Genomic DNA, 26,068 nt, shown 5'->3' with positions numbered 1-26,068 from the left:
TCAGAGTTTAAAAGTTTTGCAAACTAAACTTTAAGATGATGTCTGTGAAAGGTAATGGAGTTACTCTCAGCTGAACGCTTACAATCACTTGTAGAAATATGGATATTAAATGCTTGCAGTTGGTCAAATCCTCTCCAAGTCTGGGTATTAAGGCTTTACCTGAAGGGGTCCAACAAGCTGCAGGAGAGGGGAAGGAAGAAATCCAAGGGCACATCCTCCTCAGAGCATGGGGTTTCAATTCAATGACAGTCACATCACTTAAATTATCCATAGCAGACACGCAAACCTAACAACATGCAACATGCCTCGGAGCACTTTCAGTCCAGGGTGTAAAAGGACTTGCACAAAAGTCTGTGAGCTAAAGAAACAGTTAACTGTTAGAGACAGATAAAAGTTAATTAGGTTGTCCAAGGCCAGAGAGAAGATGCAAAAATGCAATATGGAATCTAACAATGAGGAAACAGAATAAAATACATTTTGCTTAGACTGGCACAAAGAAAGAGAGAATATAAGAACATTCAACTACCTGCTTTTAAAAGGCATTCTCAAACATTCAACTGCTTTTAAAAGGCAGCATGGGAAAGAACAGAGTTGAGTACTTAAGTGTTTATTTACATTTGGAAGTTTTTTTTGGAAAATGACAACTTTGCCTCCTGGCCAGCTAATATGCCATAACTGGCATAACATAACAAATATGCCTAAGCCACAGACCCATCCAGACACTGCAGTCATGTCCAATGTGGTGGGTCTTTGGTGTTGTAAGATGCATGCCAGCCAAACATCAAAATCCCCTTCCCACAGGACTTGTGGGATTGTTTTGGTGAGTACAAACACAGAAGAAAGCAGCACGCTATCAGTTTGACCGTTCTGAAATCCATCATCAAATAGGGCAATACTCTAAAATTAAAAACCTTTCACTCTTCTCATTTTAAGAAAACTGTGCTAAAAACTTCCAGCAATTCAGCCTTCCATATCAAAAAGAATTCTGGGATACCATTTTGAACCTATACCACGAAAAGGAATTGGAAAACTAGTCATGTGGAAAGGCAGAATACAAGGCCATGGATTGCCTCTCTGAAAACAACCTGCTGCTAACTCCCGGGAGACTTGAAATCAAGGCTCGAAGCACTCCTAGCTGAAATGTTTGATCTGAGAGAGGTTCTCTCTCTCTAGTTAGAGCTTACAGTATAAAAAGAAGAAAGGTGAAGCTAATGCTGAAGAGGAAAGCACAACTATATTTTAAAATTGCTTTTAGAAAAAGGTGGTGGGAGCCCTGTCCACTGGCACTGTTGGAATGGCATAGAATAAGCAAACCACTACATGTACAAAAGCAAGCAATCTTACTCAGGCAGGGAGACAGACTACTCTATTGCAATCACTGCTCTCTCAAAAAATATGTTCTGACTAGGAGCTTTGGCTTTAAATCACTAAATCACGCTTGCTTTGTAAAAATGCAGAGTGTTCTTTGCCATTTCTCTCAGTCTTAAAAAATCCTAAATAAAACATCTACATCCTACTGCAATTCCTTCTTTTATTCCAAGACACGAATTTCGGTTTCTGGAAAAGCTACTTGCGACTTCTATCATGATACTCCAAAGCATTCAGAATTAGTCATTTAATCTCTATCCAGGCTAAAATGGCTTACTAGAGAAATCTCAGCTTAATAAATTATGTATAAGAATTCTCTCTTTTATGTAGCATGTGCGATCATTTGAGCTGTAATATCATTTATGGCTGCAGCAGAATGAACTGAGCGAATACACTGTGGTACAACCCAATGTAAGTTAATATTGGTCACAAAGCTCATATGCATGGAAAGAAGCAATTGCCAAAACCAGAATGCTTGCAAGTGCTGCCAAGGGCCTTTCACGTTCCTAATGAAGGTGCCAGCAAACTTGCAGCTCGTCACAAGCAAAAGTAGCTATCACACAAGCTTCTCTCTTCTTACGCTTCTACTATCCTGGAGCTACAAAGCCCAGGCTGGAAACTCAGAATGTTTAAATATTTGTGGGGGAAAAACAGACCTCCATCCAGCCTGCGAATCCTGCTGCCCTCCGAACCTGCAATATTTCTCGTTCGTCTAGCACACCCTCCGCAAGGGGGAGTTTGTCACTTGACCATACCACATACCGCCAGTGTCTACACTGTGGTTCCTATATGAGATTCCAAAAATGGAGAGAAACATCAAGTTAACCTGCTTTAACTTCACAAGATTATTGCAGCAGGAAGTGCTCTGAAAAATCCTCCGCCAGCTTCCTTTCAGCTGCAAAGCCCTTGAGCCTGCCATACAGCCACCTGCAGCCACAGATTGCAGATCCAGTTTCTTCAGATGTTGCGCAGAGAGATGCAGCAGCTGATGCCCCCTCTACTTCCAGTTAGATGAAATCTTCAATGGCTAGTAGCAGAAAGAGTTAATGAAAGGTCTCCTTTCTCTTCCCCTTTAGGAAAAATAAAATGTTTTCTAAGTCTGAGCTCCAGCCAGAGGTAACTAGACAGCTAATAATTTCAGGAGGGATTTTAGTCGCTTGAGGAAACCGCTCGGGGAGTCACCTGACAGTAAACTGACAGTTTGAGGAAAGACGGTATTTCTCGACCGGTGTTTGTCGAGAAAGTGAGTGAAAGGAAACTGCTTTCACAGCACAGACATGGACAGACATGGCATGCCAGGGGCAGAGCACTGGAAGCGTCCCTTGGCCACAAAGTCCTCAGATGTCGGGGGGGTAACATTTCATAACTGCAGCCCTGTTCTAGGGAGGGCATAAAGGGGACACAGACAGAAGCATCCTGCCCTCCCGGCTCAGCTCAAAGCACATTCAAGCCCAGTAGGAAAAGCGGCACAAAGAATAGAGGGAAGATGCTTTTTACTTTGCCTAAATCCAGCTCTAGGATTAGCTAAGATCAAGACCAATTGGTTTTAGTATCTTAAAATGCTCCTGTGTGTCCACTTATTTCTGTCACAGTCGTTAGCAAGTGGGTTCAGACCCCAGTAGTGTTGGGGGTATCCATAAGGTCAGCACTGCTCACTGGCACCGAAGGGTCTGGGACAGGGAATCCCATCTCCACGAGGGAAGGAGTCACTGGAGGAGACCCAGCTGCCAAGGAATAGGTGAACATGGTGAAAGAGTGGACCAATGCTAAAGCTCACTTAAGCTGAGCGAAACTTGTCTAGAAAGCACCTTGCACTATGCAGTGAGACTCAGTACCGTGGCGGAGTGAAGGCACATGCACTCTGGAGATGGGGACACCTCAGAGGAATAACCAAGTCTAAAAATATACCCATGAGATCCTTCAGGCAAAAAAAATCCCCAAAGCTGCTTTTTCATGTATTTGGAATCTGCTTGAATATATTTGGGATGAATACACAGTGTCTACAACTTCAACTAGTTGAGTACTTTTGGAGCCAGAGATGAAACTGTTTATTGAAATGAAAAGTGTAAGTCTGGTATTTATATTCCGAAGGATATGCAATACATCACAAACGTAACTCACAGAAGGTACCAGTTCATCTGAATTCTACAAAATTCCATTTGCAGAAATAGACCGAGAAGTGTTAGAAGTGACAGGCTGGGGAGCTATTTCTATAAAAGATCTGCAGACATTTAAACCAGATTAAATTCCAAACTCTAAAAAGTTGCTTTTTAATGTGCATTATCTCCAATCTCTAAAGTATTGTACCTTCTATGCATTTCCAAAAGCATATATTATTTACATTATTTAACATTTGCATTCTGATTGCAATCAGCCTTCTTTCAATAAAATAAATAAAATTACAGTCTGCTAACCTAGATCCATCAACCTCTCACTTCCATTATCAATCAACGCCACTTTTCTGCTGACTGTAACTCAATTAAAATCCAATTGTTTGAATAACTGGATGGAAATTGCTACCATAAAACGTACCTCTCAGTAGGAACATTTTGTGTAGAAAATTGACACCCAGGAAATACGATAGTGTGATTAAAAAGTGTTTTGTAACCTGGACTGGGAAAAGCTACACCGATGAACACAGAGGAAAGGATAATCACTTCTGAAGGAGGCATTTGATGCTAAAATTGGGACTTTTGGCTCAGAGCAGATCCAAAATTATTGGACTCTGCTAGCGTTACTGTGAGCTTTAAGAGAGTTGGTCCTTCTATGCCTCAAAGTTTGTTATTTCTACTAACATTAAAAAAAAGTAGTTACATATTTTTAGACCATTTTACCACATTACCCACAGTGTTATTTTAAAATATGGCAGTCAGTGATACCGATGCTTTAGGTGATCTCAATAACAAATTCTTTCATTTATTTCTTACATTAATTAACACCAGGTAAGTAGCTGGTTTTTATACTTAGTGTTTAACAGGACATCTCTCTTAATCTTCTTGCAGCTGTGTATCTTCTCCTTGTCCTGCAGGAACTCAATGTCATTTGAAAAAATTGTCCTAGGAGGAAATCCTCAAGTATAAATTTCCTTCTTAGTTTTTAATTACATCAATTTTCTACCGGAGCTTCAATTTATATGACCAAAGTGTGGATAGCTTTTCAGTACTGGGCAAAGAAGAACGGTGGTATTCTTTGATACCGATAACATATGCAGAAAGAAAACATCATACTATTTTAGTTTCAGTATGCCAACTCTAGATACAATAACATTTTTTTTAAAAAAATCAATACACTAGTCTTAAAGTCTGATTTTACAAAACAGACTTCAAAGATGAAAAGGTTTCTATTTTTTCAGTGTAATTATCTAGGACTTACTTGGCACCTGGAAGTTACCATGGAGAACTGGTTTTAGGAACAAAAAACCCCTCCTAGCAAACATATTTCTCTAGCTAATCTCAAATATCTTTATATCATAATATTTTAAAGCAAGTATAGGTGTTCCAGTGTATTTATTTTCAATGTAATATTACTGTCTTCTACATCGCATCGTAAAATTATATCAACTGAATTATATCTACTACAGTTTTAATAAATTTCTACAGTGGTGGTTCGCTGAAGATTACACGGAGAATTTAAAATGGGATATTAGGTTACGATGATTTGCATTTGACAAAATAACTTGAACTGGCAAAGGGGAAGAAATGAAAAGAGCAAAAAAAATCAAGGGTAAGAAAATGGAAACATTATAGATAGGCAAAGTAATTCCAAAATGTGATTGATACTAAAAGAAACAACTCTTGGCAGAATAAGTCATATTCATATTACTTTTCCATTGTGATTACTGTTGTTGACTTTAGTTCTATATATTAGATTCCATACCTTTCCTTCTACTTTCCTTGTAACTGCAGCCAACAACCCTAGCATCTTTTTAGCTGCTTTACAAAGTAAAGTTCCAGGAAGTAGCAAACTCTGTTTATCACAAGTGCATGACAGTTCTCAAATATGCTGAAATCTGTCCACTTCATAGAAATGTGAAATACTTTCACATATACACAGTTCAGCTCCCTATAAAACTACCACTGAAATAAATACTTATGGCCTTTTGACTCTACATGCTAGCAGTGTCTCTTGGGCAAGCTCTGAACGTCCTTCTTATAGGAGAAGCTACAAAGAATGACAGTATTCAAGCAATTCCATTTTTTGTCATACAGACAGTCCTTAACAGTGATCATTTATACGGTGTATGTTAAAATCAAAGCTACTTACCCTTTTTCTCAAGTTGTAGGTCAAAATGAGATTTCTGGAGAAGGAGTGTGAAAAGGCTGTATAGAACTCCAGCACTTTCTGCAAGGCATCTCTCTTAATCACATGGAGATCACAGTAAGTCAAAGCCCGTACGTTAGCACAGGACTGGGCGAGGGTAGACTCCTTCCAGAACACATCACCAAAAACGTCTCCTTTGCCTAGAGAAAAGCAGCAGCATTGTTTTCAATAAGGGTACTATTTCTGCCGAAAATATAAAAGAACATACATCTCACTTATGCAGTCTATTTTGTGCGGTCAGAAAAAAACTCTGTCTGGGGAAAAAAAAAATCTTTGAAATATTTCATTGATAACCTTTTCCACTATCTTTTTGTTAATTGCAACAGTCCAGCAAAATTTCATAAGAATAAATCACAATCAAAGAGTGTTTCATGTGAGAAATCCCCTTTAAATATCAGTAAAGGTTTTCCTCTAAAAACCAAGAAAAGCACTTCATTCTTGGTTCACGTTCACTTCTGATCCCTTTCAAAGAAATTAATTAAAAGGAAATGCCTTTTCCCTTTCTTCTTTTAAGGGAAGGATTTGTTTCTTACATCAATGTTGTTAAGTTTTCTTAATCTGGCTAACAATTACCCACTACTGTGTCAATAAAACCATCTTGTATAATACGTCAGCACAGTTACAGGCTATAACAAAACACTATTATACATCAGTATTAAAGTAAGTTTGCACTAGTTTGCTAGGATCATCACCAGAAGAGTCTGGTTTTACAACAGTATAAAAGAGCGGATCTCACAATTCTGGTGGCTCTAACGCTTTTCAGCTGGTGAGGGTCTCAATAAAATCTTTCAGTAGTTGTGAATGTGTGCCCCATATAATACAGCGGAGGTTTAAGGTAACAATGTAGTCCAAACCATGAAGAGTACAGCTTAGTTATCACCAAGATAACACTGACAAGGCAAGAATGTTTAGCTGTTACACACCGGAAGAAACAAAACATTGCCATTTCCTTACAGCCTTCCCAGGTGCCTGTCTCCGTGAGCTCGGGGCAGCCAGTGAAATCCTTACTGAGGAATACTGAAACGAGGGAATTTGCACCAGTCTGGGCACTATAACGCAAGGCAAGTACACCAAAATCTGCCTGAGGAGCAGCCCCCCATCAGGATTTCACTGGGCATACCCCAGCTCAGGCTGGGCACAAAAGGGAACGTTTAGAAGGAAGTTACAAGCTCCTTTACAGAGTAATTGTCTTTTTTTTTTTTTTCTGTTTTGCAACATATAATGCAAACAAGATAATAATATTCAGTTCTTATCTTGATAATTAATAACTATGCTGTTCTTGTTTTGAATGGTATTTTTTTCCTAAACCTCTGCTGTGGTGAAATATCACCACTACAAATCACTTTTAGGCCAAACAAAAAAGAAATACATTCACAATGTTTATCAAGTTGTGATAGGGATGGACCAAATGTTCCTTTGTCTTACAAGTAATACTTTGCCCATAGCAATTCTTAAAGCCAAAACATCAAAATATATACTAGTTTATTGACTTCACCTGGTCCCTTTTAGATTTCATTCCCTAAATAAATAGTCATGTATGAAAGTGTGTATGAAAGTCGAGAGAACTACCACAAATGACGAGGTCAAGAAAACTTCCAAATTAAACCCAGAACTCCCATCACAGCCCTTGAGCTGTACTTCCACCATTACATAATCTCTTCCATTAGGTGATAAGCATTTTCTCTTTGAGGAGAAGCTATCAGCCTGATGGTAAGCTACGTGGTAGTGCAATAAGCTGTGGTTCACACTGATGTGCTCCCAGTCTTCCACAGAGTCCACCTGCCAGGACCAGCATTGTCTCTGAACACTTTGGAGGAACACAGACTATATTTCCATTCTAAATACATGTACACACTGAAACCAGCTGTTCCATGAGGACATTTTTCCCAACAAAGTTAGGCAAAGGCACCATAATGATACCCTTTCTTCTACCTCTAGTCTCTTTACATAGGACAGTGCCAACGTCCAGAAATATTACAAAGGCTGTGTATCAGTAAGCATGGTGGTAGTCCAATAGCCCTGTGCAGTAAGCAGCTTTTCATTTTAATGGCAATGACTTTTCCCATTTTCAATTATTTAAACACACGCTTTTTCAGTAGCTACATTAAAAACGGCCTAAGAAAAAAGCTTCTACGCACTTAAAATAGATCATCATCTACAAGGCTTTTAGACAGACAAACACACAATATATTCAAAATTGAAGTGAAAAAAATTTTATGCACCATAAAAACTGATATGCTTCACTGGGTAAAAATGGATTGTTTGCCTTTGGAATAAATATGCTTTTACTCGCAATCTTCCAGGCAATTAGCTAAACAACTGTTTTAATTAACGCTCTGGAATCTATCAAGTATTGAAATGTGCCATCACTGATGAGCAACAGTTAAAGCTGGTAGTCCAAGCACAAGGGAGAAGAATTCTAGCTCATTTCTAAGCCTATTTCTTAACATGTCCAGAAAAGTTTTTGAGCCTTGAAATGACAGTAATTATTTTACTGCCCCACAATAGCATGAAGAATAATTAGTACAATGCAAGTGCAAACACTATGGTCCTGCTTTGCCCACATATGAAATGACATGCAGCAGAAGCTAGTTACGTCTTACTCTTAAAAATTTAATTCTGCTTTTAACATAACACAGAAAGACACAACTTTGTCCTTCACCTGTAGCAGCAACCCTGATTTCCCCTTGCTATTTGTAACTCCTGAAAATGTCCCCCTCCTGCAGTTTCCTGCCACCCCAGGGAGCCGCTTCGCGTTCGTGGCAGGAGCAGCACACGAAAGAGCCGCATCTGCTGGGTGCCCACGGAGCCAAACCAAACAAAGAAAAGCAACACACGAATCACAAGCTGAGTCGGATCACAGAAGCCTCAATTTTTAAGAAACAAACCAGGCTAAAACAAGAAGTTGTACTGTTTTCTATCATTAACAATTTCCTTGAATTTAATCAGGTTAACAGCCAGTGATCTAGTCAAAAATCAATCCTGCATTACAGTTCGATTTCCAAAGCAAGGCACACGTGCAAGCATCACGCTGCTTTGCTTCTGTCAAGTGCATTTTCTAAATGATGCATACCAAAAGTATCCCTCTAGATTGTCAGATTCTAAAAAAAACCTTGTCTTTGACATTATGGAAAAACAAGGGAAAAAAGGAGGAGCAGGAAGTCTTTACAGTAAGCAGGAATTAAAATTCCACCCAGGAGTATCTGCACTGGATTAGAACAATTGTCCTCTTATACACGATAAGGAACCACATACCATCTCCCTTCGTTTATACGTTCTCCATAAAGTAAGATCAACCAACTCAGGAAAAAGGAAGAAAAAAAATAAAAGGGAAGATTAAGTGGCTGTTGTATCAAAAACACCTGTAATTGGAAAGCCAGGAGTGTAAGGTGAGACTCCTAAGCGTGTCAAAAGGTGGTTGGCAAAGTCTAATGGCTGCATTAGAGAAATCTGAGTCAAAAGCCTCTTTTTACATATAACCCCAGGCTTTATGTATTTCACCTAAACTCTGAAGAAAGATTAAAAAGTCAGAGAAATGCAGATGGCCATTTGTTTGTCAGTACTTTGCATTTCTCATTCCCAGCTTGCTGAATTCCAGACATTTGCCAGGAACACTATCTGTCAATCACACTTAAAATTGGATGATCTAAGCTTTTACCATCAATCATTTATATTCCCTGCTGGATTTGTGGGCTGAGGACCTTTTCCACTGTCAGCTCAGTATGCACTAAAAAGCCGAATAGTTTTTTCCCTTTTATGTTTGCTTCTTTGTTTTAATTTTAATAACAAGTCCCCAAACACTGAGATATTTAAACACTGAAGAATTATTTTATAAAATCAGCATCTTCTGTTTCCATGTTTATTCTTCCCCAATCTTTTTTCCATATCAAATTTTCTATTCATCTTAAAAGCGAAAAGAGGATTTCTCTGTTACCACTGCAAATTCAGACTGAGTCAGACAAAAGGTCAAGCCACATCCACTCTGTCTCCTGAAAGCAGGACCAGTAATGAAGATCTGATCATTGCAACTTAGTCAAGTGTTTTGCTGATTCTCTTTGAGAAGAAAACCCACGCTCACACACTACATTTGTATTTGCCTTGATGTTCCTAGCAGAACAGCCCTTAGATTTTTCACTCTTATAAACAGGGAGTATTGAAGAACTCTCAGCCAGAAGATATTCCACCTTACTCAGAAAAAATATGACTCTATGTGGAATATTTTGACTCATAACCTACTTAGTTCACCTTTGGGTTCTGCGTGTCTGGGAGTTGTGGTGCATTTTGGTGTGATAGCAGCTGGGTGGGAAGATGAGGCCACGGATTCATGTGCTGAAGGTCTTCCAAGTCAGTATGGACTTTGATGGGATTCACACAAATCCATGGACTTTCAGTACATCAGACAAAATATTCATGTTAGAATAATTCTCAAATCAATAGTTGTCATAGCAGCCAACACCAGAATCTAGCTCAGGTCCCTTCCAGATCTGCTTTCGTCTGCATGTTTGAACTATAGAAGAATTGTGATCTGACATAGTCTCAGCAGCCCCAAAAATAAGACAGAATGACCAAACACTGCTTGATGGTACCTCAGCAGCAAAGCAGCTCGAAGCTTATCTTGGAAATCAGGTGCTAGCAAATGCCGTTATCTGTGATGCTGATCCACAGCGGCTGCTGCACTTGCGCAATGACTTTCCCAGCACAGCTCTCCATCCAAAGCACCCACACCAGCCTGCGCCCTCGGGATTTGTTCTCCACCTCCAAGCAGTGGGAGACACCAGCTGCTGAAAAGGCAAACACAGATTCTCTGTGTGTTGGTGTCTATTTTAGTGACTGCTCAGTTAAAATGCTGCTGAAATTTAAAAACAAACAAAAAACTTGGCCTGATTTTTTTTTCTTTTTTTTCCCCCCTCCTGGACAGACTTGAACAGAACCAGAGAATCTGAAGTCCATACCACAGGGTCCTCCCAATTGTATTCATGCATAATTACAGTAAGGACAGTGTATTGCCTTGATGTTCCTAGCAGAACATCAGTGTTCAAAGCCAGCGATATGAGGGGGTCAAACTCCCTCTGTGATCGCCACATGTCTATTTGGCTTCGACAGAAAATCTTTCCCTCCCCTCTCTTCCCTTATCTCCTTCTTATCCGAGTAACGCGTGCAATTTAAATTTTCCCATTATACAGAGAGAAGACAGATTCGAGGAAAGTAGAGGCACCAGAGCAAAAAATAATTTTTCCTCTTGTTGCATTGTTTTAAGGCAACGAATATCTGCCAGCCAGAAAAAACAGAGCTACCATTTTGCATCAAAGTAGAGCATTCAGCATCCGTCCTGCAGATAAATTGCACAACTTGACAGCCACTGAGTAGCCTGTAGTTTGGTCCTCCAACACAGTATGGCTGGCAGGAGATGATGCATGGAAGTGATTTGCTGCTTTGGATTTTCTTCAGATTTTTTAAAGTGCAAACTGAAACATGTAATGAGAAGCGAATGACCAGCTGCATTGCAGAGAGCACACTATTTTTCATTAACCAGAGGTTTTAATCACTCTTTTCCTCTAAAAGAAGACATTAAGGAAAAAAAGCCAGAGTATCAATGCCGCAGAAGCCAAAAGAAGTGTTACAGTGACAATAAACTGAAATTGCACTTTCAGTGATTCGCCTGGTGCAGAAAAAGAAGCAGAGTGTATCCGTTCATGTTTTAAAACAGAGCTTGGCAACATTTTGCAGACAGCTTACTATAGAACTGCACCAATTTTCTCTGTTGAAGCACATTACTGTACAGACAAAATAAAAACATTTATTTTAGAGCACAGGATGAGTAGCAACAACACGAATTAGTTACAGCTAAGATTTCTATTATTATTATAATTAATGTGTTTATTTGTCTCTCTGAATAGAGCGTGGATTATATTTCACTACTTGATTTACTGTGATGAGAAGAGTAGTTTTAAAACGTCAACTGGGCCCTACCAGGCTTATTCACAAAAATCTAGGAGGCTTCGCCAGAATCTGAATCATTTATCCTTATTTGCTTTTTAATGGTTACTGTAAAAAAAAAGTTATAAATATGTGGCCAGTTTTTACAAACTCAGAAGACATGGAAGTTGCCCCCTCAAATAACTAGAGTCACAATGTATTTGAATTTATTTGTGTTGGTTAAGTAAGAGGAAAAACACAGCTCAGTCTGTATTGTCATTGTATGGACAGTGCTAGTTCTCTGATCAAAAAACCTATATGAGAGGCTCAAACTGCAATATCCTCAGACTTACTCCCTGATGACTTAGAAACCAGCTTTATGTTACAGCTATTGCTTGAAGCTTACATTAAAGCCCTAAAATTTGATTTTTTTTTTCATTTCAGACAAAAGCATTCAAAGAGTTTAAAATAGTAGATTTTGCCTTCTAAAGTATATACAGTAAATATTTTGAAAACCTCACAAAGTTCATAGCTATAGAATACTGCATTTTATTTAATATTTCTAGCATCTTCTTGAGGATAAATTTAATAATGTTTCAGAAACATACCTCTGAAAAAAGTTTTAATTTGAAACTTGGAGAAAATGAAGAAAAGTAAGTGGTCCATGACGATTTATTTTTTGGATTTTTTCTTTCAATGTAGCTTTTCAGTGAAAAAAAAATTAATATTATTCTTCCTCCAAAGTTCTGAGACAGAAACAAAACCCTACCCAAAACAAAAATGAAAATTAATTCAGTGGCTCACCTGCCAGAAATCAGGGCCTTTATAAAAGCTTCAATTTCTTTGTTAAGTTATAATTTCTACCTCTTCCCAACTCTGTTTGTTTGGACAAACGTGCAGACAAATGTGATGGGCAAGTCTTCCTAACACAGCACAGCCTGAGCTATCAAAGAACATGCCGGAACAGAGAGACTCATCTCTACCACATCTCAATTTCAGCTGCCAGTGCATCACGGATCACTGTTGCCAGCAACCTGCCAGACGTTACCATCTTCCAAAGGGGACTTCTTCCACATGTGGTGGTGTCTGACTACTCAAGAACACATTATGCAAAGCTGCATAAATTTGCAACAATAAAACATGAAGCTGTAAGAAAAAAAATATCAACTAATTGGAAGTGCCGAGAAGTTGATGACTGAGGCCTCTATTCACAGGCATTTCCCCTCTTTCCCAGTTATTCCAGCAAGTCATGCATCAAGTGTTTTAAAAATCTGTTTCTCCAATACTCTGCATAGTCTTAGACCATCTACAGGTATCAGAGGACAGGGGCTCTGGTGATTCCTACTTTTAATGCTCTACCAGGAGTTAGACATAGAACATGTCTGGCTGAAGTCTCAAAATAGGCAACTCCTGATGTCAACTCACACTACATTCTCGAGATGTCTGGAGCACGGAATACGGAATACTCCCTGTCCAAAAACACCATTTGGAATAAACCTGTATTTCTCAATAAAAGTTTTAGTGCAGCTCCTATATCACCATGAAATTAAAATTTTGTATTAACGTAAACTTCTTTATGTCAATGTCTGCTAAGAAGTTTAGCCTGATCGTCACTAGTAGTGTGCTAACAGTGTGCTTGAACACATGTTGAGGAAATCAGGGTTTTAAAATAATTCCTTTGGTTGATGTTCACTGAATCACTTCATAGAAACATGCAACTTGTCTGATCTGCCTATATATGTCAACCTGGAAAAAAAAAAAAGCTTTAAACTATAAATAGAAAAAGCACAACAGAACTATTGAAGATAAAGCTGGATTTTAATTTCAATCATTGCTTTTTCAAAGCACCACTGGTCATGTTACGTTCTTATTCAACAGCACAAACAATGCTGTGACGTTACATACTGTGTTTGAAAATAATAAGAAAACTCTAATGCCATCCATAATCCTGCAACCACTTCTTAAGCCTAAAAGCACAGCAGCTTGGCATTTTCAACACAGGGAGGCGTACCTAAATTTAGAAGTCAGGTGAAAAACGAAGTAGAGAAGTATGGTACTTTTTCAAAGACTTGGCATTAAATCACAACAGGCCCCAAAACACACAATTAAATTCTGAAAATGGAGTTGTACACAAAGCATTTTAATTTAGGGAGACCTGAGTTAGCTCAGGTACTGGGGACAGTCTAAAGATAGCAGCCTGGGCTCAGCACAGTTAACTTACTTGACATCTTCAAGTCTGCTGAGAAGCAATCTTCGCACAATTGTGTGGAAGATGCAATGTTTTTCCACTGAGAAGGTCTAAGACAGACAATATTTCTGCACTGCTATTTTCCCTCGTCTAAAATAAACCATCCCTTTGGTGCAGTTGCCCTCCCAGGTTGCACTGTCCTATCTGGATGCAAATCTGTCCCACCAACACGTGAATCAAACCTCTTATGTCTACATCCGAATGAAACGCTTATGGCTAAATGAGTAAGCTAAAGCAATTGTAAAGAAAACAAACAATTATTCTTATAATGTTCCTTTAAGATTGTAATTAGATCAAATTAAATCAGCAGGAATTTCTCCGCACAAAGCAAATAGAGCATTTAATATCCTGCTGAAACAAAACATGGCACACCAAGCTCTCCTACAATATCATGTTAAAACCACAGTCTCCAATCTTGTCAATGTTATAGCTTTGTAAATAATGATAAGAGACCTGTATTTCAGGGACATGCAATTTTCACTTCCTCAACTCACATGTGAACTCAAATCTATGTGCCTCCTTTGCATGTTTCCCCCCCTCCAAAAAAAAAAAAAAAGAATAAAAACCCGATATATCCCACTTTCCCCTGATGGTGGAGGCAGCCAGGTCTAGACTATAAATTCCCATTCTTGACGTTCTGTTACTGCACAATTTCATACTTATGTAATATCTACATTCTGCTATTTCCCTTCAGCTTTGATAGCAGCAAAAGGAATAGATACAGCAAACTGTCCTTGTGGAGGGCAATGATTTGCCTTGCTCACAATAAATTACTGCCTTGATTTCCCTTCCTATCTCATTCACTTTACCTGCCCTTTGTGGAGTCAGGAGTTGGACTTGGACAATTCTCGTGGGTCCCTTCCAAGTCAGGATATTCTATGATTAATACTCTTTGCTAAACCAACAGTCAATAAAAAAAGTTTATTCTTTTGAAAGTTTTTAGCTCAAATAACAATAGCAAGAACATAATAAATTCAGAACAGCTGGGAGGTAACACTGGGGATAAACTGCTTTACTCCTGAGATAAATTGTTTGGGGGGGGGGGTTGTTTCTTCTTTTTAACTAAATCTTCTAGTAAATGTTATTTTTCTCAGCCATTGCTCAGCTCTGGCAATCACAGTGGTTTTCAAGGTTTTGTTTTTTAATTGCTAAAAAAAGGCTTAAAGGCTCCCATTCTCTACTCAAATCTGCAGGACAAACCTCCAATCTTACCATCCATACACAAAGGGCCCCCTTGCAGGGATTATCAACTTCAGCAACTCTGAACAATTCACACAAGTGAAGATCTGCTGCTCAGTCAGGCCCTCAGGGAGCCATTAATTGACAAATTTTGCAACAATCTGAAAAATTAAGGACAAGACACTGCTTTCCCCACCGCTATCTAGAAAAAAAAGCCTATTACCCTAATTTCAAGGGTCTTCTCCTTCCTCTCTCTAGCCTTTTACTGGAATGTTTTCCTAAATTTTAAAGATTACCCCAATTTCAAGCAGAAAGGGTTGGAATCAACCTGAGTCCAGGAGTTACTTGCTTCTTTCAGATTTCCTAGAGAAGGGGGATTTCTGTTCAATCTTGGAGTACAATTATGTCAGTCATATGTAACAGAATTGATTATTTTCTAGTAAGATAAAAAAAAATGTTTTTCTCAGTCATTTGTACATACATATTAACACAACATAAATCCTTTTCCAACAAGGCCTCCTATCCAGTCCTTATGTGTATTTCCAGAAAAAGCTTATGAAAAGTTAATTTTGCTACTATGCCATTATTTTCTATACTTTTCATTAAATTATCTACGCACACATGCAGTTGCAGACATAACACAAGAAGTAGCACTTCCTCTAGCAATGGTGAGGAGAGATTAAAAAGGTCCAGACTAAAAGGCTGGAGGACCAGGGAAGCACCCCGTCAGCCCCAGCAACGGCATGTCATCTGCTCATCTGGACTTCTAACATTAGCTTGTGATTACTGCAGTTCCAACCAATCTACATTCTCACGCTGCACTAAGGAAATGTATACCTTCATAGTGTAAAAAAGCCTGTAAAAAGTGCAGTGAAAGACAGTTTAGGTCTTCAGGCTTCCCTAAATTAAGAAACAACCACTAGCTATGTAGGCTTATTTCATGCTTGTGCTATAATCCCTTTTTCCCTTCGTATTTCAAAGAAAGCTGCAGCCAGACCTTATGGTCCCTGCCTGGAACACATTTAATTCAGGAGGAATCTTTTAAGAAGATATTCGTTAAATTAAAATGTAGCAAATCTCTCCTGAGCATGAGTAAATGTTAACTTTTCAAAGACCCGCAGTAAGGTCAGGTTTTCAGATGGCCAGTGGCTCAGCCTGAAAGGTCTGCTCCAAAGCAGAGAAACTAGAGCTGCCAAATGAAGTGCACGTAAATGGCCGATTGTTTTTAACAGTGACAAAACAACCCATTTTCTCTAACCACATTTGGATAAATGGGTAAGTTTTTAAGCAAGAGTAGTTCAAAGAAATACGTCGGTCTCAGATGGATGAAGCAGCATCAGCCCAAATGGGAAGGCTTAGAAAAGTTAAAAGCAAAGCCAAGTTGAAAACAGTCTCTTAATGGAAGCCCTGCCCGACCCGTGCTTCGCCTCAGTTCTCTTCAGGGCAGGGACTGTGTGATTTGTCTCTATCTCCCACCAAGTGCTGAGTCTACGTCAGCACTTCACCCTACGCAAGAACAACCGTGTAAATGGGAGAGCAGTGAACTACAGAAAACAGAATTGTATTTCATCCAAGCAGCTTCCCACTAGCTAGCCTTCACTTCTACATAATCCCACTCAGATACTTACACATTAACATAGAAAACCATAGTAATGCAGCGGCTTTTCTTGCTATGCCTTCCTTTTCTGACCCATTTGTATGGGAATGAATCACAAATAAGTAAATCACCTGGCTTAAGGGTAATTTTCTACTTTTTTCTTTTTGTTACTTTAACATAGCAAATCCAAAGACTGTGTTGCATGAACATCAGTAATTTCTTTATTTCAGCAGAAATTTTGGATAGAATTCAAAAACACGTCTTTCACCCCAACAAATCAAACGTCATACAAAATGTATCAATGTCTTTAAATTTTTACAGTAAACATTGCAAAGAATTATTATTTTTTTAAAATTTACTCATTTTTTTTGTTTGTCTCTAAGTCAAACTAAAGGGGAAGGCAATCTTAGGGGACACAAAAAATGTACATTTTTTCACTGCTGACCTGTATGCAATTTCTTCCAACTCGTTACTCGTATTAATACAAGTAAATCGAAGTCAGTGCTTTAGTATAAGAACGGGAGCCTGAACTGAGAATATGCCTGTCTCTTGGGTATTACACAGAACTGATGTGGAAGGATATTATGCAAGTGCACACAATACACTCCAAATTCCAGGGCTACACAATCCACTTTTATATGCTAGTCTGCAAGGCTAAATGATTTCAGAACTTCAAAATTTTTCATATGAATCGGATCCTTTAAGGGTTAAGCGTAGTTTGCCTTTGGTTTATGTAATGCTGTACAGCAGTCACACAGACTAATTTAGAGATGCAATTTATTTCTCCATTGTAAAGAAGATACACGCTACATTGCAAATTGCAAAGGCTGCTTTATTAAGTGACAGCTAAAGCTGAGCAAATAATTCACCCTGAATAATTTATACACTTATTTTTTGTTTTTATTTCAAGAATGTTTGAGAGAAGATCACAGTCTCTCCAACATACCTGTTAACTTAAATTACTCTACCTACCTACCTACTTAAAATACCTCTCATGGTATGCTGTTACATGCCTGATGTTCATAGCTATGCTTAGTTGCCACTGGTAAACAAAACTTACAGCATAGGCTGTTCTAGCTGAATGATCAGCAACAATCACATTTCTTGTACAATGTAGACATTATTTTTTTTTCCCCTTGTAGCGCCTCATTTTATCTGGTGTACTTTATCAAGAACTTGACATATTTAGATGAACATGAAATTTAAAAAAAAAAAAAAATCATTGCTACTCTACAGATAAGAAATCTGAGAGTACAAAAAAGTTAGGGCGGAAATTTTGACCCATCTCCTGCAGCAGCCTTCAGTAACGTGGTGGCTACACTGTACAATGCTGAAGGAGAAGAAAGCCCAAATGATTTAGAATACTGAAAAACTTAGTTAACCACATAATTTCTTATCAGGAAAGAGAAACCTTTGACAGAAAGTTTCATAGCCTGGGGGAGGAAGGTACACAGACACATGGAAGGAAAGGGATTCCTTAGTCCAGTAACTGAAACAAAAAAACTGATACACGTTTATCCAAAATGAAATCTCACGGAATCACAAACAGATCCCACTTCATTTTTACTCTCCTCTCTGATTACAATATTCACAAAGAAAATGACAGAGCTCATCAGCTTTAGTGAGAGCCAGAGAACTGACTCCAAATTCAAAAAAAAAAAGAAAAAAGAAAAAAAAGTGTGGAGGGAATCAATAATTACTGTCCCACTGTCCCAGGAGAACAGTAATAACATAATATTTCTATTCGTTCAGATACCAAAGGATCAGGCTCATTTATCTGTAACTATCACTCTGCAGGAGCAGGGATTAGGGCTTCAGGTTGACTTACCGCTGACTTCTCATGGAATCTAGGGCTAGAGTGTTTTCTAAAGCCAGTATTATGATAAAACACAGAAGTTACTGGTAAAGATGAGGAGAAAATTGGCATCTTTAAAGCACATTTTAAAAAATTCTATTTCAGTGCTTTTTACCTATACTGACTAAATGCAGCAGCAAGATGCTTTGAGATTTTCTTCTTGTGATGGACAGAGGAGGACGCGTTATGGAATCAAAGGTGACACAAACTGAGAGGCTTTAGTTTGTTCTGTATTTTCCATGTTAATTCACGAGAGTTCAACACGGCTAAAGGTAGTACATTCTTGATGTGCAACTTAGAAAAACAGAGGTTGCTAGCATCATCTAGCACTGAACAGCACAGGTGATTCTAGAACAAAAGAGAATCAGTTACCCCCCTGCTTTTCATCTTTTTAGTTTCTTGTGTGGCACAAAATACTATGAACTTGATTCCTCAGGACACTAAATTCACCATATGCTATATATATAATCCTCTGCAGAAGTAGAGAAAAACTGAACTCAGCATATTTATTAGCCCCCTCATTTTCCAGTAGACATTCCTCTTAGGAGAGTTGGGTGTATGAGTTCAGAAAGAGTAAGATTACCAAGCTGTTTTCTTCTCTTTTTCCAGGCTTCTATGAGTGACAGGTACTGGATTAAGCCACCGTGAGAATTTACCTTATCACCAAAAGGTCTGACAGAATCAAACGATAAGTACCACCTCCTCAATGCTCCAGCCACCCCATGATTCATCTACGTCTATTGGATTATCACACTTTCTTCTCCTAGCTTTGCCTCAGAATGTTGTTCACACCACTATCAGCTTCTTTTTAATGCCTCCAACCTAAAGCTGTCACTCCAAGTTAACACAAATCGGCTCTAAATTTTTGTATTACTTGACTTTAAAAGAGATAAAGGGTATTTCAACATGAGGTCTTAAATAAAGCTAAATGGAAAATTTTCAGCAAAAGTGGATTATTATCAGGGATGCCAAGTACTTTAAAAATAAGTTTTCTGAAGTCCTCAGTGGAATTTCTAATAAAAAGAGATGTGGAGAAACAGGGAGAACCCCAAGAATGACCAGGATCACAATGCTCAAGTACAGATTCCATTGACCAGAAGAAATACAGTAGCAATCTGGAGATGAGCTGACTGCCCTTCCTATTTACCTATGTGGAACAGGAAGGACAAGTCAATGACTCTACACAATGCTCCTGCATGACATTAAGCAAGGTGGGTTTTTTTTCCTCTCTCTTTTGATTTTTCCAGACAATAAACATCTAAGACCATACAGCCCACAAGTTCATTAAAATATACCTCATCAGGCTGTGGCAAACCTACTAACTTGACTGAAGCTTTTTAAAGAATGAGTTAAGTGCTTGAGTAGAAAAGGTTATAAAAATGCATCTGTATCGAGCACAATGTATATTATTAGCTGTGAAACTCACCCAATATAGCAACAACTTCATCATCCTGGATTACTTCCAAAGACCCCGAAACCACAAAGCAAAGGCTGTCAACACTCTCGCCGGCGTGGTAGATCAGGTCTCCCGGGGCACAGTGCACTGTCTGAAACTCCATGGCAAGCGCTCGAAGGCACCCGTCACTCGCCAGCCTGAAGGCTGGGTGCTCCTTGAAAACTTTGCGGTTCAGATGCACGCAGATATCTGCTCTCATGTCCTTAGGGCATATCTGCAAAACCTGAGAAGGAAGTTAGGCAATCAATTCCTGTGCATGGCTTATATGTGCCTATTACACCTAGTTAACTACACAGAGTTGAAGAACTACTTTCCTCCTCCTTTTAAAATTCCTAATCTCAGTTCGTACTTTTATTTTTATATTACTTATACACATAAGCCACAATACTAACTTAGTCTACTTTACAATACCTGAAGGAAAATAATGTTTTCATCTCAGCAACATGCTCTGCTGGATATTGAATTACCAGAATAAGGCATCAGGTTTTTAAGACAGTAAAACTGAGAGCACAGCAGAACAGAAACTGGTGGAGAAAAGCTTCCTGAAGGATTGTTTCTAGAGGGTAGGTTTCTAGAGTTAGGCATCCTTTTGATAGGCAGATTTCATGAAAAGCCTGCAGAAATTACATATTCCATGTGAGAGAATATTATATGAAGTGTAATCTCATATCCCTTTAGCAAAGGAAAACGTTATTAAAAGTTTCATTAACTCATAACATTGAGATTTGCACGTATGCACATTCACCTCTCAGTGGCAGTAACAGGTTTTTTGTTCACACAAGGAAAGGACTTTAAGGTACGATACTGTGTTGGGCAACTTTTTATTCTCCAAATGCAGTGTTCCTCACAGCAATTCACGATGTGTGCTCCTGTGGGTACACAAACTGATCCCTAGCACAGCAGGTACCAGGCAGGGCCATTTCTGAAGGTTCTTAATATAATACAGACAGACGTGTGGAAAAAATACAGAATTACTACTGCATGTACAGATTAAAAGTTCCTGGCAAAAACACTGGAAGTAAATAACATGAATGTATTTTGGGATGACAAAATCCTTGGAGAATAGCCTGTGATGAAGTACATCTCAGGACATATTACTTGAGAAAAAACACCGAGTCTCATTTTTTTTCTTCTCAGTAATAACTATTCCATCCAATTTAGGAGCACTCTGGGTGAGCTTCAGAGTCACTCCCACACATTTTCCTGGATGGAAAGAGATGGCTGAAAGCGAACGCTCCTGGAAAACATGAAGGTAACGTAGGAAGCACTATGGTTACGCCTACACCTTGCAATGGGGCTCTGTACAAAATCTGAGCAGAGAACCAAGCCCATAACTCTGTGCAAGGCGCTGGTTCCAGATATTATGCTTGCTACTCTTAAGGCAAACGACTCTACCACCAACATCAGCTCTAAGCAGACCTGCTATTACAGATATTACTTCTGAAAGAGATATATTTCTATGGTGCTTAAGTGTAGGGCACTCATGGATGATCTCTCAGCTGCCCCACAGGGAGCAGCAGCCAAACTCACTAGTTCTCAGTTTTGCAGGCTCACAGGAACGTGTTGGGGCAGCAAGACCAGCATTTAACATGGAACGCAGGCAGCAGCCATAGCTGTCTTTGCAATTATCTCATTTACTCTGGCAACAAAAACATTCAGCATTTGCAGATGCTTGCCAAAGTTCAATATTGGAATTACACACACACTTCACCGTTACTTGAACACCACGCACAAAAAGGGCTGTTGTAGTAGAAATAGTAGTAAGAAAACCTGAATATACAAGAGAATATTTAAAATGAGGCTCTTATCCAAAAACGTCTTTTTTTCCCAGTCTGAGAGGAAGGTAACTCATTTTCCATTCTCCATTTAGAGAAGTTGTCTCCAGACTTCACAAAAATTAAAAGGATTAAAGACATTTGAGAGTTACAGACAAATGGCAGAAGACTTTCATTTGTATGGGAGGTAAGAAACATATCTTCATGGATTAATTTTAGAATCTTTCAGCAGCTCTTGGTTAAAGTTTGTTACACTGGCATTTTCTAGACTTACAGACTTTGCTTTTAGCTGATTATTCACTCCTTGGCATGCCTGCAGTTAACACTGAATTGACAAATTTGTGGCCTACAAAATAGTGAGAAGATTGATTTGGCGTTAAGTTCATCCTTAAATATCTGCCTCATCTGCAGAAAGCTGCACTGCATTACACAGCAGCACAACTACCGCTGTTCTGTCACAGGAGCAATACATGTTTTATTCATTGCATGACATCCTAGAAGTTATACACAGGCATCAAACCAACGGAGCTCAGACCTGAGAGTTTATGGATTGGCACAGCCATTCGTCGGTCTCGTATCTGCGAGCTTTTGCTATGCAGATGAAAGTTGATTTCTTGGTTTTACAGTCATCGCTACTGGCAGTTCAGCTATGAACACACCAGTTATTGAAATCAACACCATATTAAGCTCTTTGATGTCCTGATAATTTGAGAGTTTTTTTCACTGTTTATTAAGATAATTCTCAAAGGCTACAGTGAGTTGTGCTTGGTGTGGTTATCCTGCTGTCTCCAAAGACATCCTTAAAGCATTTCTCTCCTTATCAGAGGAAGCCAAGAATGAACTTTGAAGATAAGCTAAAACAAACATGTTTTACATAGCAATTTTTTCTTGTTGCTTTGTTAAAATGATGAAAGGAGCTTGTACTGGGGGGTGAATGAAAGCACCAGCATTCATTACACTATATATCCTCAGATGTTGCCTCTCCACCTTCCCCAAACGTACCTAGCTCAAATTCATAGCCCCGTGCAAAGATATTTTGTGAGAAAATAGGCAGAGCAGCTTGTAATCAGCACTATTCTGTACTAAAATACTATTTCTTTCTGAAAGCTAGTATGCCAGGCAGTGCTTCCCAGAATCATGGTCTGGGATCTAAATGGCAGATATGCTGAAGACCATTTAGGAAAGCAAACAGTACTCTGTGTACCCACTGGTCTCCAGACAGCCCAGTACAAGGCCACATCTGTTCTACTCTTTCATAATGATGCTTTAATGGCTAGACAAAAAATGAGATTGTTTGCTTTTTAACTGTTTAATCTACAGTTTAGAATTCTAAATTAAGCTGCCAACCAGAGGCTGGTGACCAGAGCACTGGTATGATTTCCTGAATGAACCACCCCCCAAACCACATCTCTTTACAAGCAGAAGAAAAGCAGTATCTATCTCCATAAAAGCTGGCAACTAATATGAAAGCAACAAGTTGCTTTTGTACATTTGTTCTGGTGAAAGGCCATTTATTATTTTAAAAGACAGAATGGGAATTTACTTGTAAATTCAATGAATTAGGATGATAACATTTGCCTCACATAAGGTAGATTTCAAAGAATACATTATTACTAAGGTAATGACTTACAGCTATCATTAATATCTTTAACCTGCACACAGAATATTACGTTCAAATTCTACGAAGACAAAACAAGTTTTACTTTGTATTCAGGCCCACAGAGCTGCAAACAACCTCACACAACAGAAATACTGCAAACAATCTCATTTGAAGAAATTCTGAGGTTGTGTTAGAACTTAGAATTTTTTATTTAGTTATTTTCTTTGTTTACTGAAAACCAAGCTCTTTCCTTCCTCATTTTTATACTATTTCATGACATGTCACCGGCAACACATACATACTTTTACTACTAACATATGTCAGTATGACAGAATAGGTGAAATACTGTATTTGAAAGTTTAAAATTAAGGGAAGCTACTACTTGGAACTATTTAGAGAATATTTGTCTTCTTTACTAAGAAAGTACCTCCTGTTTATTTTAATCAAATACTTTCAGGATGTGACTTGTTTCCTTGCAGTTTAATTTACTTACTTTTTCAGTATCTATTCCTCTGGACATTGACCAGGTGGAAACGATGTAATCCATCACACGTTCGCTCAGTCCTTTAGGGACCTGGTAGAGCTTTAGAAAGTCCCGGACACTGTTCAGCATTTCATGATATCTGTTTGTATTAGCATACATTTGCTGAAATATGGTTGTCACATTACCAAAAATGGTTGCATACAGAAGGGCTGTAAAAAAGAAGAAAAACAATAGACATAATACATAATAAGTTGTGATGATCAGCCTGTGCTCCACTGTGCTTTAAGACTGGACACGCCAGGCCCATAGAAATGCACGCAATAGCAGTGCTTGGTTAGGAAGGCCTGATGAGCACAAGCATTTTATAGGTCACCTTCAGTACTACAAATTAAGGACCACCACCTACCTTTGTGATGGTGAGTCCTGCAACACAGAGTTCCTGAAACACGACTATTTGTCTATTGAACAATTCAGTAGTATCCAAACCCTTACAAAACCACAATAGAAGACACAAGAATTTTAAGACAAATACGTTAAAATTTCGTCTCTGGTTTACAGCGCCTGTGTTGAAATGCCATCAGTGACAGATTTCCAAGCTTTAAGTGCATTACCACAGTAGTAAGCCGAGTCATCATTACCCACCTCAGTGTGACAACAACAATGCATCAAAGCAGAAGATGGAATATGTAATAAACAGCTACCATGGGTCAGTGATTTATCTATGTAAGTTTAATAATACATAAAAACTCATATTATGTTTTATATTCTTCAGGCAGAACAGCAGCAAGGCCTGAGGCAAGAGCTAGAGCCCTCGAATGCAGACCAAATGCTGCACAGCCCTTTTGACTTCATTCAGCATATTTAAGAAGCCAGCTGGTTCATCAAGATGGGTTTAAGAATAAACATGAGAAAGAAAAAAAAGTCAGTGTTTCCAGGTGTGCAGAGAAGCAGATGAAAACACACAGGACTTGAGAAGATCCGCCTGCTGAAGCCCAAGACAGAACAGCAGGCTGGTGCAAATCTCGATGGTCATGTTTTGATGGCTTGCAGAGGCTGGGGTGGAGGCTCTTCCAGCCAATGCAGCCCAGAATGAATGGGAAGGACAGGAAGCATTAAGGAGAACTCTCCTATGTTGTGAATCAGGTCAGTGATAAGTGAAAGGCTGGCTTGAGCTGATAACCACCAGTAAGTGCTCTGGCTTGCTAAGGAAGTTCTTCCTCTTTATCATTTCCTGTCCTCCAAAACTGGCACCAAATTGTCAGTATCTCTTCCACTAGAGATATAAATAAATAATTGAGAAGCCAAATTTATAAAAAAATATGATAATGTTTTGCCTTGTCGAAATACCCCTTTTTGCTCTTTCTTTCCTCCTCACCCCCTCTTTAAAAAAATAAATAAAAAAAAAATTCCTCATCCCATGCATTCCTTTAAGAATGCAGCTATTTATTCAGGTCAGTGTTACAGGCAGACATCCTTAAGCCAACTAAGATGGTTTAGGGTTCTATGACCAACAAAAACCCTTTGATAATGTGCAAGAGAAACTTACAGGTCTGTCTTTTCCCTGATCATCAAGAGAGATGTGATTTAAATTTAGACTTGCTAAAGGCCTTTACACAGCTGATTCTCTACAGAATTCCTTCTTGACACTGTATGACTTCTTTTCTTTTTATGAGTTCCTGTAGAGACCAACTCTCCCCTTTTCCAACTACCCCTCTGTACAGATGAGTATAAAAATGTATATTAGAAATATGCAAATTTGGTTTTAAAAAAAGTGGAGAGTATGAATAGCGATACAGTGACCAGAAATGTATAGATTATTTCTCTGTTAACCTTAACTTGTGCCTGAGCTAAAGCATACCGGGCAGTCTGATGCAATGTGTACGAAAGAAATGCTTTAAAAAACAGATTTCCTACAAATACTCCTTAATCCATGAGTATTTTGTATTTGACCAGCATTACCTTCCCCTAACTACATCTGTTTGCTCTCTGTTATGCAGGTGCAGACACAACCCTACGATATTGCTACCTTAGGCCTTACTTACATGGACTTTTACCAGGTTCCCTAAGAGAAACCGAACCCAAGGCCTCCAAAACTGCCAAGTCCCACTGACAGGACACTGCAGCAGCGCGAGGCATCCACAAACGTCGTTATTCTGCCAGCCAGCTGAAAATAGGTGACAGATAAGGAAGAGGGTCACAAGCAAATTCTAATCTGTAGATTTCTGGGCAACCATACTTGTGCGCATACAACTATCTCTTGCTCTCTGGTG

General features: G+C 38.8%; 1 protein-coding gene across 1 annotated transcript in view; it reads right to left on the bottom strand.

Moving 5' to 3' along the window:
• KCNH1 (potassium voltage-gated channel subfamily H member 1) overlaps positions 1-26,068 on the bottom strand; it is a 186,439-nt gene that overhangs the window by 71,919 nt on the left and 88,452 nt on the right. The window contains exons 8-10 of the mRNA XM_054195409.1: positions 23,808-24,007; positions 19,910-20,162; positions 5,632-5,828 (exon numbers count right to left, since the gene is read on the bottom strand). Coding sequence (XP_054051384.1) covers positions 5,632-5,828; positions 19,910-20,162; positions 23,808-24,007 — 650 coding nt within the window. The remainder of the gene's footprint in view (positions 1-5,631; positions 5,829-19,909; positions 20,163-23,807; positions 24,008-26,068) is intronic.

Source organism: Rissa tridactyla, chromosome 3 (genome assembly GCF_028500815.1).
Source record: "Rissa tridactyla isolate bRisTri1 chromosome 3, bRisTri1.patW.cur.20221130, whole genome shotgun sequence".
Taxonomy (NCBI): Eukaryota; Metazoa; Chordata; class Aves; order Charadriiformes; family Laridae; genus Rissa; species Rissa tridactyla.
Note: the sequence above shows the minus strand (reverse complement) of the source record. Positions and strands in the feature narration are given on the sequence as shown.